This window comes from Brachyhypopomus gauderio, unplaced genomic scaffold (genome assembly GCF_052324685.1).
Source record: "Brachyhypopomus gauderio isolate BG-103 unplaced genomic scaffold, BGAUD_0.2 sc88, whole genome shotgun sequence".
Classification (NCBI taxonomy): domain Eukaryota; kingdom Metazoa; phylum Chordata; class Actinopteri; order Gymnotiformes; family Hypopomidae; genus Brachyhypopomus; species Brachyhypopomus gauderio.
In genome coordinates, this window is record NW_027506909.1 from 71,535 (window position 1) to 91,013 (window position 19,479).

Genomic DNA, 19,479 nt, shown 5'->3' on the forward strand with positions numbered 1-19,479 from the left:
CCCATCTCAGCCTTCTGTGTGCCAATTACAAGGCGATGTGACAGCCCAGCCAAAAGCACCAATTACCTCCATCGCGCCTCCATCTTCCCCTCTGACCACACACACACACACACACACACACACACACACACACACACACACACACACGCCCCTATACACCCACACACACACACACACACACACACACACACACACACACACACACACACACACACACACACGCCCCTATACACCCACACACACACACACACACACACACACACGCACGCACGCAAACACACTCACACACACACACACACACACACACACACACACACACACACACACACACACACACACACACACACACACACACACGCCCCTATACACCCACACACACACACACACACACACACACACACACACACGTGCGCGCACACCGCCACAGTCACGTGTGCACCCTCCCAACGGTGCCCCCCCCAGCCACAGTGTCCTTTAATGGGCTTCCTGCACACCCACATTTTCTCTCCATCTTCTTCTTACAAGTGCGGCGACTCAAAATAATGGGGCTTTAATAGGGGCTCTCTCTACTTCTACAGTGAAAGCAAGGAACAAGTGCATGTTGAGTATACAATCACTTAGTCTAGAGTGCACATAATTGTTAAGAGTGCCGGAGAACCGCGCTGCCTGGTTCCATTTCATTCTCTTAAGCAACAGGCAACTGGAACAGAATCACGGAAACCAGTCCGGTTCGGCCCCGTCGTCTTTATCTTATCAATTAGTGCCAATAATCAGTTTTGAACTGAGCGGCCACGTGCACTGAAGGATGGTGACCTCGCTGGTAAAAGTGCGTGGGAACAAGAATCCCCAACCAATTTATCCAATTGGCTCTAGCAAGGATTATGTCTTCATTTGAGTTCTAATGAGAAAGCGCTAGAAGAAAACGAAAAAAAAAACACACAACCTCAGATGTTAAACAGGCAGATTTCTTGCATCCATTTGCATCCGAGTGACTGAAGCGCGGCAGCAGTGTGAGGGGAAAAATAATAATAGCGATTTGCAAGCTTTGGGTCCGCGCTGAACAAATTGTTTTTCATTGTTTCAGACTCCAAAGTAGCGGGAGACACAAAACACACGTTCACACTGGTGTGACCCGCCGACGGTTCGAATCAATTACCCTGTGAACAATAACTGTGGAGCTATTTGTTTGGGGTCTGGTCCAGGGCCTCCGCTGGGAGTGTGTCTAGTGCGTGTGTATGATGTTACTGTCATGCTAGCGGTCTGCTCTGTGGCCCACCAGAGCCATGAGGGTCAATCTATTAGGTGGAGTGATCCCGTCGTGAGCAGTCGTATCTTCCCTGGGTTCCCTGTCTAATCTGAGCAATGGCGGCGAGCCGGATCGCGCTGGTGTTAGTGGCGCCATCGGGTAACTCGGCATGGACCGTCTGAAAGATGTTGGCATCGCAATCAATCAGTGTCAGCGCGGTGACGGGGACTGTAGAGTCGTGTCGGGGGAGGACGTGGCGGGCGTCTGACGTGGCGGGCGTCTGACGTGGCGGGCGTCTGATGCAGCGCGTCTGCTCTGCCTTCGTCTCCCATCGCAAAGCCATGAGCCGTACACTCCAGATGCTCTTCTAACTCGAGCTGAGCACCATCTCGTATACATAGTTACACGAGACAAAGGAGAGAAGGGAAACGGTGCTGACTGGTGTCGGGGGGGGGGGGGTTGACACACGCTTTAAACGCCCGAGGAGCCATAGCTGGGCTTAATGAGGTTCTGACCTAATGTTGCAATCACTGGTCTTCACTGCTGTCACTGAGACCTTCGTTCGAAGGCTACTGAGGGGCAGCTGGGGCAGTGTTCTGGGGTGTGTGTAGGTGTGTGTTCTGGGGTGTGTGTAGGTGTCTGTACTGGGGTGTGTGTAGGCGTGTGTACTGGGGTGTGTGTAGGCGTGTGTACTGGGGTGGTGTTAGGTGATGTTGGGTGGTCCTGGGGGGGGGGGGGGGGGGGGGGGGCGTGTCCACAGTGGGTGTCTACACGTGTCCGCACCTGCGTCAGACTGAAACCAACGGGCTCATACAGGCAAGCAGGCGGAGACCCCCGTCCTGCCCCGCCCACCTCGGCCTTGGGAGCGAATCGCCTGGCAGGGGCGTCCACCATGAGGAAGACAAGCAGTAGAGGGACTAAAAACCTGGACATGGACCAGCGCTTCCAAATAAATCCTGAAGTCAGAGAACAGGGCGTCGGCCCACCAGATGGGACCTCCACTTAACGCTGGCCCGGCCCTGCTCCTCTGTCATTGGCTGAGTGATATATAGATTATGTTACACCGAGTGAGCTCATTGGCTGAGTGATATATAGATTATGTTACACCGAGTGAGCTCTTCTCTTTACTGGTGAAGACCACAGACCTCTGAGTCACAGCATATCAGTCATCTGACACAAAGAGCCTTATCTCTAACAGTACTGTCCTTCATCTCAACGTAGCACGGACCATAAATAAGACAGAATCGATACAGCACTTGCTAGATTAAACTGGTTCATTTCATTCCCGTTATCTGGTAGTGTGTGCTACCTTTGTGTGGGAGGTTTTTCAGTGTGTGTGTGTGTGTGTGTGTGTGTGTGTGTGTGTGTGCGCACGTGTGTGCAGACGCACATGTGCGTGCCCTGTATCTGGGCTGGGTCATGCTGTGCTAAGAGGTTCACTAACACCATAACCCAAATTAATTTGGCTTTGTGCTGTTCATTTCTAAAAGAAAATCTATACAAATAAGGCGTTTAATGCCTTGTTGATGCATGTGCCCCCCCTGGTGGACAAACCTTCCCATGACACTGGGACAGAGTGTGAAGCAGCACTGGATAAAACCCCTGCAGGCGGGTCTCATTTCAGGGATCATTAGAATGATTAATATCACGAGAAGAAACATCAATATCTCTTAACAACTGCAATTAATTTAGGGTGACTATTGACTTAGGCCAGCAGCATGTAGCAAAGTGTCCAATCTCTGGCTTGGCTAGAAATCATTACAGTTCAGGAAGGCTCCATGGATTTTACCTTAAGCTAAATCAGCATGGTGATATGGATCCTTAATACATCAGACATGCTACTGTTTCTTACTGTTTCGTTCCGTACCATGATTTCTTGTTAAATGTGTATAATGTCTTCACAGACATTTTGGAGAAAAAAAAAACAGAGAAAAAGGACATAGCAACATACACCAATTTGAAAATAGCAGAAGGCAAGTTAAAGGTAAACCCTCCAGACCAATGGTGGACTGTTATGAAAAACCATCGTGAAAGATGTCACGGAGCCCGGACGCCAGAGCACAGGCAGCTGGGGTGGAATTGTCTCACACACTCCAGTGTGATGTCACAGGCAGCTGGGGTGGAACTGTCTCACACACTCCAGTGTGATGTCACAGACAGCTGGGGTGGAACTGTCACACACTCCAGTGTGATGTCACAGACAGCTGGGGTGGAACTGTCTCACACACTCCAGTGTGATGTCACAGACAGCTGGGGTGGAACTGTCTCACACACTCCAGTGTGATGTCACAGACAGCTGGGGTGGAACTGTCTCACACACTCGAGCGTGATGTCACAGGCAGCTGGGGTGGAACTGTCTCACACACTCCAGTGTGATGTCACAGACAGCTGGGGTGGAACTGTCTCACACACTCCAGCGTGATGTCACAGGCAGCTGGGGTGGAACTGTCTCACACACTCCAGTGTGATGTCACAGGCAGCTGGGGTGGAACTGTCTCACACACTCCAGTGTGATGTCACAGGCAGCTGGGGTGGAACTGTCTCACACACTCCAGTGTGATGTCACAGGCAGCTGGGGTGGAACTGTCTCACACACTCCAGTGTGATGTCACAGACAGCTGGGGTGGAACTGTCTCACACACTCCAGCGTGATGTCACAGGCAGCTGGGGTGGAACTGTCTCACACACTCCAGCGCGATGTCACAGACACCTGGGGTGGAACTGTCTCACACACTCCAGCGTAATGTCACAGACAGCTGGGGTGGAACTGTCTCACACACTCCAGTGTGATGTCACAGACAGCTGGGGTGGAACTGTCTCACACACTACAGCGTGATGTCACAGACAGCTGGGGTGGAACTGTCTCACACACTCCAGCGTGATGTCACAGACAGCTGGGGTGGAACTGTCTCACACACTACAGCGTGATGTCACAGACAGCTGGGGTGGAACTGTCTCACACACTCCAGTGTGATGTCACAGGCAGCTGGGGTGGAACTGTCTCACACACTCCAGTGTGATGTCACAGACAGCTGGGGTGGAACTGTCACACACTCCAGTGTGATGTCACAGACAGCTGGGGTGGAACTGTCTCACACACTCCAGTGTGATGTCACAGGCAGCTGGGGTGGAACTGTCTCACACACTCCAGCGTGATGTCACAGGCAGCTGGGGTGGAACTGTCTCACACACTCCAGCGTGATGTCACAGACAGCTGGGGTGGAACTGTCTCACACACTCCAGCGTGATGTCACAGACAGCTGGGGTGGAACTGTCTCACACACTACAGCGTGATGTCACAGACAGGTGTGAGGAGGCAGGAGTCAGCAGACATCCTTCCCTCACACCTACTGACAGAGCTCACCTCTGCAACCAGCACGCGCACACACACACACACACACACACACACACACACACACACACACACACACACACACACACACACACACATATATACACACATGTGCACACAAACACGCCACTTGCCGCACAGTGTCTGACAGACTGACGGATGTTTGAAAACCAGCAGTGCGCAAACACCATCTGGAGAATTGAGTGCACACACACACACAAAATATATATATACTCTGGGTAAGGCACACACACACACACACACACACACACACACACACACACACACACACACACACACACACACACACACGCACACACACAAAATATATATATACTCTGGGTAAGGCACACACACACACACACACACAAAATATATATATACTCTGGGTAAGGCACACACACACACACACACAATATATATATATACTCTGGGTAAGGCACACACACACACACACACACACACACGCACACACACACATATATATATATATACACTCTGTCTCTTTGTCTCTTATATATATATATATATATATATGCGCAGCTTACCCAGAGTCTTCACCGGTCTTTCCTGCCCACAGACACTAGCAGAGACTAGAGAGAAATATATGTTCTTAAGACACTTATCTTATTTCATAATAAGCCTTGGTAATCTGTATTTACTTACACTGCAGGCTTCATAACATTATTTTAATTAAACCTTTATTGAGTTGAAGGTATTTGGCAGTGGCATGTCCACACAAGAACAAAGTGGGGGTTTTTAATAAAGCCTGATACTGAGCCCAAGGTATGTGACCCCCTGACCCGAACTGAACCCAGTTTGAGCTCACCATCAGTGTAAGAGGCACAGGGGAGATAAACCTCCCTAATCAACTACAGGCCAAAGGGAGTTTTAAAATGCAGGCACAACCACTAATAACCACCAGATGGCAGTATGTTGTCTCTATAGATGGTATCACTTCCACTGTAGGTGTGCAGACTTAACTTTTCATCCAGAGCAACAAGAATTTCATTGCTGTAGGCCACATTTCTTGGGTCTCCACGGTTTTCTAAGTACAGTTATCGCTTTCTGCAGGCTATGCACAAAGTGACACTATTACATCACAATATCCACTCTGAGGAAGAGATCATGAGTCAAACACACTCAGAAATGACACTAATAAATGTGTGTGTGTGTCTCTCTCTCTCACACACACACACATACACACACGCTCACACACATACCCACACAGTCAAACATTCTCTGTCTCTCTCTCAAATCTCCCAAACAACAGTAATTACTAAGAGGGAACGCTGGCCGCAGGCAATACAAAAGCCCAGTTGGGTTTTTGCTTTAATGGGCCCTGAGGTCCGTGCCCTGGGAAGGAGAAGTGCAGATGTTATTCAGACTTGTCCTGTAGGGGGCGGAGTTAGGGGGCCTAAGGCTCTCCCCTATGAACAAGCCACGGGCCAAGTGCTGACAGCCCTCCTCTGGAGCAGCAAGCTTCTGTGAGCTGGGCCAGAGGAGAGAGACAAGGTCCTGTACGTGAGACATGGACACAGTCCAACTGAGCAAGTCCTAGCAGCTACAACAGCCTGAGCAGCGGGTCAAAGACACCAAACATGGAAGAGAGAGAGAGAGAGAGAGAGAGAGAGAGACAGAGACAGAGACAGAGACAGAGAGAGAGAAAGGCAGAAGAGAGATACACAGAGAGAAGCAGAGAGAGAGAGAAAGGCAGAGAGTGACACACAGATGCAGAGAGAGAGAAAGAGAGAGAGAGAAACAGAGAGAGAGACAGAGAGAGGCAGAGAGAGAGAGAGAGAGAGAGAGAGAGAAACAGAGAGAGACAGAGAGAGGCAGAGAGAGAGAGAGAGAGAGAGAGAGAGAGAGAGGAGCTAAGTTGCTCTCAGTATTTCATTAATTGACCGAATATGGGAAAGGCTAGTAGCCTGGTAGCATGTGCGCACACACACACAGCAGAGGTGTCCCGTGCTGAGGGCGAACACAGCAGCATTACGTGCTGTTTACCATCACACATGACAGTTCACAATTCTGTTTTGAAGTGGGTGGATTTAACCAGCCTTGAGTAGGTCCCTCTCACCAGGCTGCTGAGCGCCAGTGACAGCTCGGCCATCACCTCTAAGCAGCGGAGACGGGAGGGCTGATGATGTCAGCCCGGAGACACTTATTCACACATCAGCAGCTCACACACACACACACACACACACACACACACATGCACACAAGCTGGGACTGGGCTCAGCTGCATATATCAGCCATATGTTCTGAATTCACCATCACTCATGGAATGCATACACACACGCACGCACACACGCACGCACACACACACACACACACACACACACACACACACACACACACACATTCATATAAACCCTCTACAGCTTCACGTCTCTCGGGCATTTGGCTTATAGTGGCACGCAGCAAACAGCCAATCAGAGTGAGCGTTGAGTTGGGAGCTCAAGTCTCCTTTCAGACGCCGACACCTGTGGGAAACGCTGTATACTGCTGCTGCTCTTATTACTGCCTGTACTAATATATACCATTGGAAACCAGGACAGACACACACACACACACACAGAGTTGTGGCAGTCTTCTAAACCAGTTGCCAGGGGGTTGGTACCATGGCACTGACACAGAGAGAGGGGCATGTCTACAGGAAGTCAAAACAGCCAAACAAGCGCTCCACGAGGGCAAGAGGAAGAGAAGTATGACATCAGCCGAAGCTGCAGACGTGGGAGAAGTGAAAACAGGCAGTACACTCACACAGTATGAATGTGCACAGTGATCCATGTATACATACATATACAGTTTATACAGAGTGTTGTGAGCCAGACGACATCGTCTACGTCTTTCTTCTCAACTGTAATGTCTAACGTTTACAAACGGCTGACAACACTCGACTACTAACAGGCTTAAGTAGCAGCACTCTTGTTTTTCACTTTGGGATTCGATTTGCTTGTTTGAGTCAGAAAGAGGCAGGTTTTGATGTGTTGAAATATGTTAATTAGTCTTCAAATGTTGGAAGTGATCCAAAAAGGCCCCTGAGAGACTCTCACACCATCGCTGGTCGTTTCATGCACTGCGGGAGAAAGTAAGGGAGCTTTTCCAACTCCTACACTAGAAGATTTAGTCAGGTGTGAGGCAGGCAGGCCAGGAGAGCGCAGGCAAGCTAGTGAGCATAGCTCCGCCCAGCTGACAGGCTCCTCCCACCTGACAGGCTCCTCCCACCTCCCTTCCGCATGCAAGTTTGTTGGAGAATTAAGAACACAGTTCCTGACACTTAAAGTGAAGTGGAGATATAATGTACAAAAGTACACGAGAGAGTTAACGCTGCACACGGGGACGACACTTACCTTGAGTTACGGGAAACAGTCATCCAACTGACTACTTTTCCCCCAAATTAAACCCTGCCAACATATCGCTCTCACACAAGGGAGGCTACGTCTGTCACAGACCAAGGGCAGTTAAAGGAGGCAATTTAAAAATAAAGTTGAAAAATGTCACTTTAATTCAAGCGAGGCTGTGAACACAGTCCACAAGAAGGTAAGTGAACCAAGTTGGGATGTTCTGCATGTTGATTCTGAATTATTACACCCAAACGGGCAGGATCATTACTGCATCCCACCTTCAGGGGGCCTAGCACACATTTCCATTTGCTTTGGCTGCCAAGATGAATCAGAAGAAAGAAAAAAACAACAAGCCAGCATCGGCCACTGGGAGAGACGGCGGCCGAGCCGATAATGAATCTGGGTATTAAGAGTGGAGCTGCTGCTCGTGCCAGACGCCCCTGCCCTATCTCACCACACCCCGCACCTCTGGGCTCTCCCAAGATCACAGGCACCGCTAAACCCAGGTGTGGAGGAGAGGGTGTGGAGGTGTGACTGTGGAGGTGCGGGTGCAGAGTTGCAGAATTGGATGTTGTTTTCAGTGCTTCTTCTGTTTTGCCACAGCCCATAAACACACACACACACACACACACACACACACACATTTCCCATTCAAATGCAATACCTACAATACATGCAATTTCAATCTTTGTGCATTTTTAACAGCGTACCCTCAGATGTGTCTGAATAAGACGGGGATTCTGAGGACCGAGCAGGTACAAAACATGCAGGGGGGGGTTGTGTGTGTGTATGTGTGTGTGTGTGTGTGTGGGGGGGGTATGTCAGTGCCCCCGGGCCAGTCAACACAAAACCAACAGTAAACCACAGGCACAAAGATGAATCCTTATAGGACAGGTATGGCAGGCCCTACAGAAAAGGTCCAAGCAGAACGAGGTAAGGAGAGATATAATAGTCGCAAAGGTAGAGGGTCTGGGCGTCTTTTGTTGGCCTATGTTTACGTGTGGCGCTACCATGGTGACGGTAGACATGGGGCAGGGCCATTTTGCTCTTCTGTGACAGTAACAGGACTCATGGGTGTGCAGAGATGTAGCAGCTCCTTCCCCGATGGCCCAACAACCCCTCTGGCTAGCGAGATCCTCTCTGTGGAGGCGTCAGCAGACCGCAGCCGTCTCTCTGGAGTTTCCCCTTCAGCCAAAGGCGTTTCACGAACTTCTCTGTTTTGTTCTCCGTACCTGCAGCTGTGGACATCTCCAGCATGGATCAGAGAGGGCGTGGCCGTGTGGGCGTGACCGTGTAGCTGGACAAACCCCACCCCCCCACCCCAGCAATGAGGACCCAGCGGTCTCGGCTAGCGGGGCGCGGGACAACGTAACAGATGGAGACGAAATTCTGCGTCCTCGTGTTTAGCTCACTGCCACTGTCAGCCAGGGCCCATAACACCTCAGCCCAGCAGATCGGGGTTACGTTTTAAGTTTAAGTTTCAGATTCCTGATTCCACGGCGAACCTTTCTAACTCCTGCAGCACAATGGGAGCTGGACCACAGCAGAGCCACTATTGTGCCTGACTGATTATCTCAGCTGTGAGAGTGAAGGAGCTCCTTCTCTTTTAATTCAGCCGCTCCGTTTCTTCCTCCCTCTCTAGATGCTGTGACTTTCGGACGCAGCACACACTCACTGATTCATTTCATTCAGTCCCCCGGGAGACTGAAGAAGAAGTGTAAAAAGAAGGAAAAAAAAAAAAAAAACCTTTTCCCGTTTACGAACGCGGAGACTATTAGCACGGGGTGAACCGGGAAGGGCCTCCACATTTTTAGCGCACTCCAGGGGTTCAGCCGCTGATTGTGTGTGTGGAGGGAGTACTGATCTTTCACACACTCATTACGGCCATTTTCAATTAGACGCCGGCACAGTTATTAAGGCACTTTAAAAGAGAGGAGCTGCCTGTCTGACTGGCCCTCCCACTCATGGATAGGGGAGTTTGATTCACAGAGGGATAACGTAAAGGACAGAGGGGCCTTTCGCCACACACCAGACCTTTGCCGCTGTTTAAAGAGGTCGACTACACTAGAAGAATCCGCACGCTAGGGGTTCAGGCTTGAATTCCTCGGGGGTGGGGAGCAGAGATGAGGAAGACTGTAAGAAGGTTAGCGAAGGCTGCGCTTACCTGCAGCGGTCATTCGATGTTCTTCAGAAGGCAAAGGAAGAGAGAAGGAGAGAAGGAGAGAAGACAAGAACACGTCTTAGTACACAGTTAGTAGGAGTGAGGTCAAAGGTGATCCCAAATTCTCAATTAGTTTGAGCAAGGAAAGGGAGATGGATAAATGGAAACAGAATGAAGTGGAGAAAGTGGAGGAGAGAGAGAAAGAGAGATAGAGAGAGAGTCAGACAAACTGCTGTGATAAAGCCAAGCTGTTATAACTTCACCTGAAAACATACATATATATGGTCTCATTAACAGGGAACTGTGGAATACATTTTTTCATGAGCTAGGGACCGGGTCTTTGTTTCCAGTCTGAAACTTGAGCACAAGAACTCTGGTCAAGCGTGTGGTTCATAAAAGCACAAACATACTAAACAAATTTACCAGTGGAGTGGTTTCTGATTTGACACTCTAATTCCGCCTCACCTGGTTTTCCAGACAAAAGCCTCTAAGTCCTCAGAACTCATACAGTGTGGACTGAGTGCTGTCATTTTCGTGAATGGCACACCTGGATCACACACTCCTACACACGCACACACATTCACGCGGTCGTCATGTCAACGTCCGCTCTGCTGGAGGTTGACTGACAGGAACATCGCTCTGCCGTTCATCTCTTAAACATGAGCGGAGCAGGTGTGCTCACCTGAGCACATTGAGACTGGAGGAATGAACTCTCCTCTATGTATTATTGAGAGCGCCTTTCCTGTAGTAAACCAATCACACCCACACACTGCCTGGTGAACCTCAGACCAGCCTATGTCCTTCAGTACTGGTGTCAGATGTGCATAACAGATTGTAATCTTTCTTGTCCTCTCCCTCTCTCTCTCTCTCTCTCTCCTCTCTCTCTCTCTCTCCGTCCTTCCCACCCTCTCTCTCATTCTCATTTTGGCTCCTCTTTGTCCCCTTACTTCATCCATTATGCCAGACAATGTCTGGACAGGAAATGATCCGATATCCGCGGTTCGCACTGTGACTTAACGGACTCGGAGACTTGAGTTTTCCCTAAACAAAAAAAAAAAGGAGCAATATTTATCCAGCCGCTGCTCGTAACCTCCCTGCCCTGCTTAGCCGAAAAGAATTATGACTCACCGGCTGGAACCTGCCAGGGCTGCTGGATCTTTAAATGAGAAATGAGAGGACACGGGGTGGGTTTGTTCGTGGAGATGGTGGGAGGTCACACAGGATTACAGTGAGATCCTCCGTCGTCACAGAACGTCCCCGCGATCTCCGCAGCCCTTAAGATCTCCACAGCAGGGTGGTGTCAAGGGCCAGACCATGTGGGAGGGAGACCCTGACGCCATTGGCTCTTGAAGGGAGGACAGACCACCGTCCTGTTAGACGTGAGGGAGTGACCCTGACTCAACCGCCAGCTCATCGGACCTCAGGAAAAGCAATCGAGCTTGCCTCGTCTCACGGGCGAGGCCGTCGTAGACAGCTGAGCACATGCTGACCTGTGTGATTCTCGACTGCAACATTCACCATGCCTTATGGCCCCGTGGCCCATGCTCATAAAATGGCTCATGGATTCATTTGCATAACCTTCGCCTTGATGAACAATAAAAATTCCAACATCTATCAAAAACTGTCCCCAAAGCCAGTACATTGATAGAGGTTTGGGGCCACAACTGTCATGGGGGTTTAAAGGTTGCTCGGTCCCTTGGGAAGAGTTGCTCTCACACCCTGCTGCTGCGTTAATAAAGGGAACAAAAGTGCTTATTGACTTGATGGGGGGAGTGATCTCTGCAGCTTCACCAGGCTTTAAGACTCCAACTGGCCCCCTGAATGAGCCCCAAGCACTGAGAACCATCACGGTCAGAAGCCGGGCCACATGGACGCTGGCCTTGGGTCAGGGGAGAAGAAGAACTCACAATTAGCCCTCGACTTCCTGACACTTTAAACTGCCTCTCCCATTGTGTGTGGCACCCTCGCCCTGAGAAACAGCTGCCATTTACCCACAATGATCACACTTGATCAGCACTGTATGGTTTATGTTTATACCTCCAAGATCAGCACTGTATGGTTAAGTTCATACCTCCAAGTACCTCCAGCAGCCTTCTACCAACCCTTGATCCACAACATGAAGCTCGGGGCTGCCCTGTCATGTCTTAGCTCCTGAATGAATCTGGAGCAACGTTCAAGGAGTCACATTACAATGGAGAATGTAATAAACTCTTAAGTGTTTTGGGGACCTGTTGAATAGATATGCCCTTGAAAAGGCGTACTTGTGGGATCTAATCCATTTTGTATATGGCCGACAACATCATACAGGTAATAAAACCATGATATAAAACGAGATGGCCTTCTTCCATATCATGTGGCAATAATAAAAACTAGACCAGAAAATGCAAAAGCACCCACTGAATTTATCATATGATTCTGACTACAAAAACCTCCCAAATCCTCTCTGCAAGCTGAAATAGGAATTTTAAGTATGTCCAAAAAAAAAAAAAAAACAACATGAATGTCCAATGTGATACTGAACACAGCATGAACGTCCAATGTGTTAGTGAACACAGCATGAACGTCCAGCCTGTTAACAAATGCAACATTTGATGGTTATAAAAGCGTAGCGGGTACAGGTCCATCATTTACACATGTCCACGCTCAAGTATGCACTAGCGCACGTACGGCTGGAGTGTCTTAAAAACTCCATCAGGCTCCAGCTGTGTAGAAGATACTCCCCCTCTAGAGTCCTTTCTTCTCCCTTCAAATAAACAGCAGAGGCCATGCTGGGTGTCTCGGGACACTCTCACTCACTTGATTACCATTTGTCATTCGCTGGATTTCTCTTTCACGTTCACCCAGCCTTCGCTAACCCGCCAAGACTACATCTCCACGGAGAGCCCGAGGCGCGGGGGCAACTCTCACGGCCCTTGTCCCTCAAGCTGTCGGGAAACGGCCAGGCCGCGGAAACGGCGACGGGCCGGCCAGACGCCGAGGGCGCTCGTCCAGCGCGCCCGTCAGGGGTCGTAGGAGGCCGCCACCGCGGTCTCCGAGGGTCACGTTCACGGTGTCAACGTCCATAATCATTCCCATAAGACGGTGGGGTAAAGGGATCCCCCCCCCCACGCGGGCACCGGCAGCGGGGCAATTTCACGCTGTGTGGATCCGTCGTTTGGCCTCATTTTGGGAGTGCCATCTGTAATTTAGCATGAGGAGACGCACTGAAAGCTTCTGACACCTACACCTAGGTTAGTCGAAAAACACACTTGGTGTTAGAAAACTGAAATGAATTACAGATATATCCTATACAGAGGAGTCTCCGCCTTCTGGCTGTTAACCCGGGATGGCGCCGCCTTGTTATCTTGCAGCATAGCCCATAGCCTGTTAGCTAGTCGGCAGAGTAGCACTAGGAGCTGCTGACTGTCCAGGGTCGCGACCAGGCCGCAGACTAACGGGTTAAACCTGTCTGCGAGCTGCTTAGAGGCGTCACCAAGTTCCCTTAGGATTGAGACTGTGTCTGTGCCCCGGGTTAAATTAAATCATAAGAAAATAGTCCGCCCTAAGTTTTTAACTAATATTCAGACTTCACATCAAATTATTACAACCTATATGACCAATCTGAAAATTGGATTAATCAATATTCGATCGCTCAACTCAAAAGCAGTTTTTGTAAATGAACTTATAACAGACCAGAAAATTTATATTCTATGTTTAACTGAAACGTGGGTTCAATCTGGTGATTATTTAACTCTAAACGAAGCCACTCCTGTGGGATATAGTTAAGCCTGGTTATACTTTCGCGAGCGACCGTAGCGCGCGACTCCGCCCACCTCGCGCGACCCTGCGCGAGCGGTGTAGGCGTTTATAATTTCGCGAACGTCGCGAGCGTCGCTGCAGTGTTCTCCGAAACGATAGGTGGCGATAGGTGGCAGTGGAGAATAAAAAACCCCTGCAAAACCGGTGAAAGAACATTTTTACCTGACCAGCGACCGTATATATACATCAGGCATCAAACGTAATTATGGCTTTGCAGTGTTGTCCGAAACGATACGTTAACAAATACGAGCCTCTTGTAATTCCAGGACGAAACATGAGAGAACGTGAAGATGTTAAGATTGGGCGTTTTGAAAATAAACAACCATAAACTAATGTGATAAAAAAAGCGAATTATTTCGATTCATTTCGAGTATAAATATTTAACTTAATTAAGTTTAACGTGCTGGGAAATATTGAAATGGATCTTTAAGGTGACGTACAAGTGCTTTAATTCCACCTTGTATAGGTGTATGAACCCGGCAAACATGACTTTGTCCATCGCGCTGAAGCGCGGCGCGCGCGCAAAGTTACAAAATTCGAGAGGTGCACGACGGCCCTCGCGCACGGGCGGAGCCACAGCGATTACGTCATTTTCGCCGCGCGGACCCTTGCGCCGCTCGCGGCGCGTCGAGTATAAACTAGGCTTTATATCGCCGGTGGATGGCGCCAGAGCTAGCGAACTAGTAACGTATTGAATCATATTTGTGGATCTGAGGTAAATAAACTGGATATTTTTTTTCGGCGTGAGATATCGGAAGTGTGGCGTGAGAGCGTGTGAAAACGGTCAAATGCGTGTGTCAAATGTGAGTTGGCAACCCTGCCACCAGGGCCTTACTCAGATTTCTTAAACGATTTCACCGATTTTGCAGCAAATTTAGCAGTATGTAGTGACAAAATAATAATGGTAGGAGACTTTAACATACACTTTGATAATGCGGAGGATCCACTGACAAGGGCTTTTACTTCTATATTGAACTCTGTCGGCATTAAACAAAACGTAGTAGGACCTACACATTATCGAAATCATACCCTAGATCTAATATTAACGCTGGGTATCGACGTAGATAATATAAACATACTCCTGCAAACCGTAGCAATCTCCGATCATTATTTAGTAAAATTCGATTTTCACCTTAACATAAATACCCGCCCGTCTCCTCGGCAGTGTATAAAGCGCTCGATAAATTCATCAACAGCAACAGTTTATTGAAACCCTCCCTGACTTAACTGCTTTAGTCCACTCGCCATCCGATCCAGGAGAGTTAGATAGTCTAACCGACTACTTAGAGAATACCTGCAGATCCGCTCTAGATATAGTAGCTCCACTAAAATATAAAAAAGCTAGATCCAAAAAGCTCGCCCCGTGGTACACTGACCAAACTAGAAACTTAAAACAAATAGCACGTAAATTAGAGCGGAAATGGCGATCTACTAAATTGGAAGTATTCCACTGTGCCTGGAAGGATAGCATTATTGACTACAAACGGGCACTCACTAAAACCTTTTATTAGCAATACAACTGGTATGTCATCTGGTTTGGTTGATATTGATTTAAATTACATACCGGGAGAAAAACTTGATGCTTTTCATCCACTCCCAAAATCAGAATTAGAGAAAATAATTTCTTCCTTAAATTGTACTACCTGCACACTAGACTCAGTTCCCTCAAAGTTATTAAAAGAGGTATTACCAGCTGTAACTGAACCTCTTCTAACTATAGTTAACTCTTCCATTACAATAGGTCACATGCCCAAATCATGTAAATTAGCAATTATCAAACCTCTGATCAAGAAACCAAATCTTGATCCGACTGTGCTATCTAATTATAGACCCATTTCAAACACATAATTTATATCTAAGATCATAGAAAAAGCTGTTGCCCAGCAATTATGCATATATCTGCATAGGAATAACATATTTGAAAAGTTCCAATCTGGTTTTAGGCCCCATCACAGTACTGAAACAGCATTAGTTAAAGTAACAAATGATCTCCTCCTTGCATCAGATCAAGGCTATGTATCACTGTTAGTGCTTCTTGATCTTAGTGCAGCTTTCGACACAATTGATCATAGGATCTTGCTAGAAAGGTTATAACGCTGGGTTGGAGTCTCAGGCACAGCCCTTTCATGGTTTCAGTCTTACTTAACAAATCGCTCTCAGTTTGTAGAGCTCAATAATATTTCATCCAAACGTACAATGGTTAAATATGGGGTCCCGCAAGGCTCCATCTTAGGACCACTATTATTTACATTATATATGTTACCATTGGGCACAGTTATAAACAAACATGGTGTCAATTTTCACTGCTATGCGGATGACACTCAACTTTACATATCAGCCAAACCCGATGACAAACTCAGTTTAGGAAAAATTGAGGCCTGTGTAAGAGATATTAAATGCTGGATGTCTCTAAACTTCCTACAATTAAATGAGGACAAAACAGAAGTTCTCCTTGTGGGCCCTAAGGCCGCAAGACAGAAAATTCCAAATTTAATGCTTAATCTTGCAGACTATCCCATTACACCTGGCACAGTAGCCAAAAACCTAGGCATCATACTCGACTCCGACCTATCATTGGATAAATATATAGATAATACTGGATAGCTTTTCTACATCTCCGCAACATTGCCAAATTAAGAAATGCATTATCACAGGATGATGCAGAAAAATTGGTGCACGCCTTTGTTAGCTCTAGACTAGACTACTGCAATTCACTACTGTCAGGATGTTCAAATAGGAATCTAAATAAACTTCAAGTAGTTCAAAATGCCGCAGCTAGAGTTCTGACCAGAACTAGAAAATTTCAGCATATTAGACCAGTCCTATCAGCCCTGCATTGGCTCCCAGTTAAATTTCGTATTGATTTAAAAATTCTATTATTAGCATATAAAGCACTACACGGGCTTGCTCCTGAATACCTCCAGGAACTTATTTCCTACTATGAACCCCCACGTCAACTAAGATCACAGGGTGCTGGTCTGTTATTAGTTCCACAAATTAACAAGGTAACAGCAGGGGGAAGAGCCTTTTCTTATAAGGCCCCCCAGCTTTGGAATAATCTTCCTAAATGTGTCCGGGACTCTGACACAGTCACAATCTCACAATCTTTAAATCAACGTCCAAGCAGACTACCTTCATTGGCTCGCTTAGATGTATTAATCTGTTCAGCTGTCATGGGACGTCTGTGGCGAAAACCTTCAGAGAATAAAATTTCCAGCACAGACTTATTTGGCCTTTAGCAATATCACCTTGACAAAGAGCCACATCAATATAATTAGTGCTCTCGTTTGGGAATGACAACTGTGTTTCCATTAGTAACCTGTCACCTTCTTGCAAGTCACATGACCCAAGAGACAAGAAAACATGAGAATCACTGCTCTCTTCTTCTATATATGATCACGCTCACTTTGTTCAATTCTACTGCGGATGTGAACCAAACTGAAAAGTCTCAGCCACCCTCCTGACAGCTGCGATCTTTAACGCCACTCCCTGTATCATCACTCAGAACGCGCCCCTGAGCAGGGCGTGGCCCCAGGACATCAGAAGGGAGCGTTACGGATGGGTGTTTATACGCCGGGTTCCTCCAGCCTGTCAAGGCCCCTTTCTCTCTCCGTCTGACTGATGGAGTCGCACGCCACCCACAGCCTACGGCCGGCTGAAGCCCAACAGCCAACGCAGGCTGTCCTCGCAGTCCGAGGATCAGCTTTAAAAGCCCTGACGTGAGGGGGTTTGACTGACAGCTCCCACGTTTCTCGAGTTCTCCAGACACCGCAAGTCCCGCTGGAGATGAAGGGGAAGGCTTGAGTGACGGAGGAGAACCCCTCGGGCCGCGGCAGGGTCAGCTCTGCACATGGGTCAGTAGTGGGGGTCAGAAGGCAAAGAGGCCAGTATTACGTAGCTTCTCCTGGAATTCAACAATAACACTCTCACCTGTCTCCTAATACCTATTGCCTAAGCAAAAGGAAGGCCATCAGTAAAACTGACCTGATGTGCTCACAGAGACACGTGCAGACTGCACAGATGCTCAACAAGATGCCCAAAGAGATCTTGGCTGGTCATCCTTCACATTCTCCTTCCAGCAATTTATTATACGCTGATCATTTTTTATCCTCTACATTAATGTGGGGGTGTCATCTTAAGAGCGAGCATCACCCTCTCCAGCAAATGAACTCATCTAACAGCATTATAACGTTCCCCATTACAAGATACAGTGTTTAGTCTTCCAATAAATCTGTGTGTAAATCCTCCAGCACATACTGAGTGTCCAGGAAGCCAGAGGAGAACAAGGACTCCACCATGTCCTGAATATCCACAAATCAGCCCATCTCACTGAGATACTCTCTCTCTCTCTCTCTCTCTCTCTCTCTCTCACACACACACACACACACACACACACACACACACAGCAAGGTACTGACGTACGCCCATGCATGCACAGAGAAAACCTGGCTGGAATCATGTGACAACATCAAGCCCTTCGTAGCTCTAGGTGTTTCTCATTTCACATGTATGAACAGGAGTGCTACAAGTCCAGTTCATTAGCTTTCATCTAACAATATATCATCTACATTACCACCATACAGGAAGCTAAGTTACTATAACACCTCAGACGGCTGAGTGTCCCGGGAGACAGCGGAGTCAGCAGGACTTTCACCGGAGGGCAGCGAAAATGACTTGAAAACGAATGGCTCCCACGCCTTCGTATCAACATTACATCGACATGCTGGCTAATGAAGGATCATGCTATGAAAATTTACACCGCCAATTCCCACCGTCATCAGCCCTGGACGAACCGCTGCACCCCCCCATTAAAGGGTCTCGGTCTGTCAGTACCGCCTCAACGTGAACATGCCTGCAGCGTGGCCTCTACCCCCAGAGTAATCTCTCACTTCCACGCGATCGTCAAACTACAGCTTACGAACGCGTAGATTAATGACAACTCGGCTTCTCTACAAGCGTTTCCCTGAGGTTAATTAGGCGAAAGAGTTAACTGCGCTTCCTGTTTATAAAGGTGTTAAAAACACAAACAGGACTGATAGTGTGGTGCAAAACAAATTATGGGGCTTTGTCATTTTCGTGAGCTAAAAATGGCAAGTAAGCTGTGTGCAGACTATCTAGGGCCAGATCTGGCTGATTAAACAGCTCTGCTATTCATCAGCGCTGATTACCACAGCCGCCTCTTCCTGCCTCTCGCTCATGTTCCTACAGATAAAGTGCTTGTCAAAAGGTCATAATCAATCTTTATTATTTTGTCATGTCTTCTAGTTTGGTGGAAATTAATATGGTTTCCATCTTGTTTATTTTCCTCGGGGAACACGGTGTAAGGTGGCATTAAGGTTAATGAGGTGACACCACGTTTACCCAGCATGCAGCGGGGCTTAATTGAGCAATCAAGACTCCGAACAAGATAGCTGGCTTGTCCTGTCTGCCTGGGGACGTTTGCACCAGTAGTGACATAATTTCTTATCCTTCCAATAAATGCACTACATAAGAGAAGGACACGGTGGACGAGAGAAGCCAAGCCCAGGAGATGGAAGGACGATGCGGATCCAGGAGGCCGTGCTCTGACAGA

General features: G+C 48.0%; 1 protein-coding gene across 2 annotated transcripts in view; it reads right to left on the minus strand.

Moving 5' to 3' along the window:
• Positions 1-19,479, minus strand: part of LOC143493513 (agrin-like) — a 103,782-nt gene that overhangs the window by 54,530 nt on the left and 29,773 nt on the right. Inside the window, exon 3 of one of the 2 annotated variants that reach the window (XM_076991983.1) lies at positions 10,113-10,133. The exons of the other annotated variant lie outside the window; for it this stretch is intronic. Coding sequence (XP_076848098.1) covers positions 10,113-10,133 — 21 coding nt within the window. The remainder of the gene's footprint in view (positions 1-10,112; positions 10,134-19,479) is intronic. 2 annotated transcript variants of the gene reach the window in all.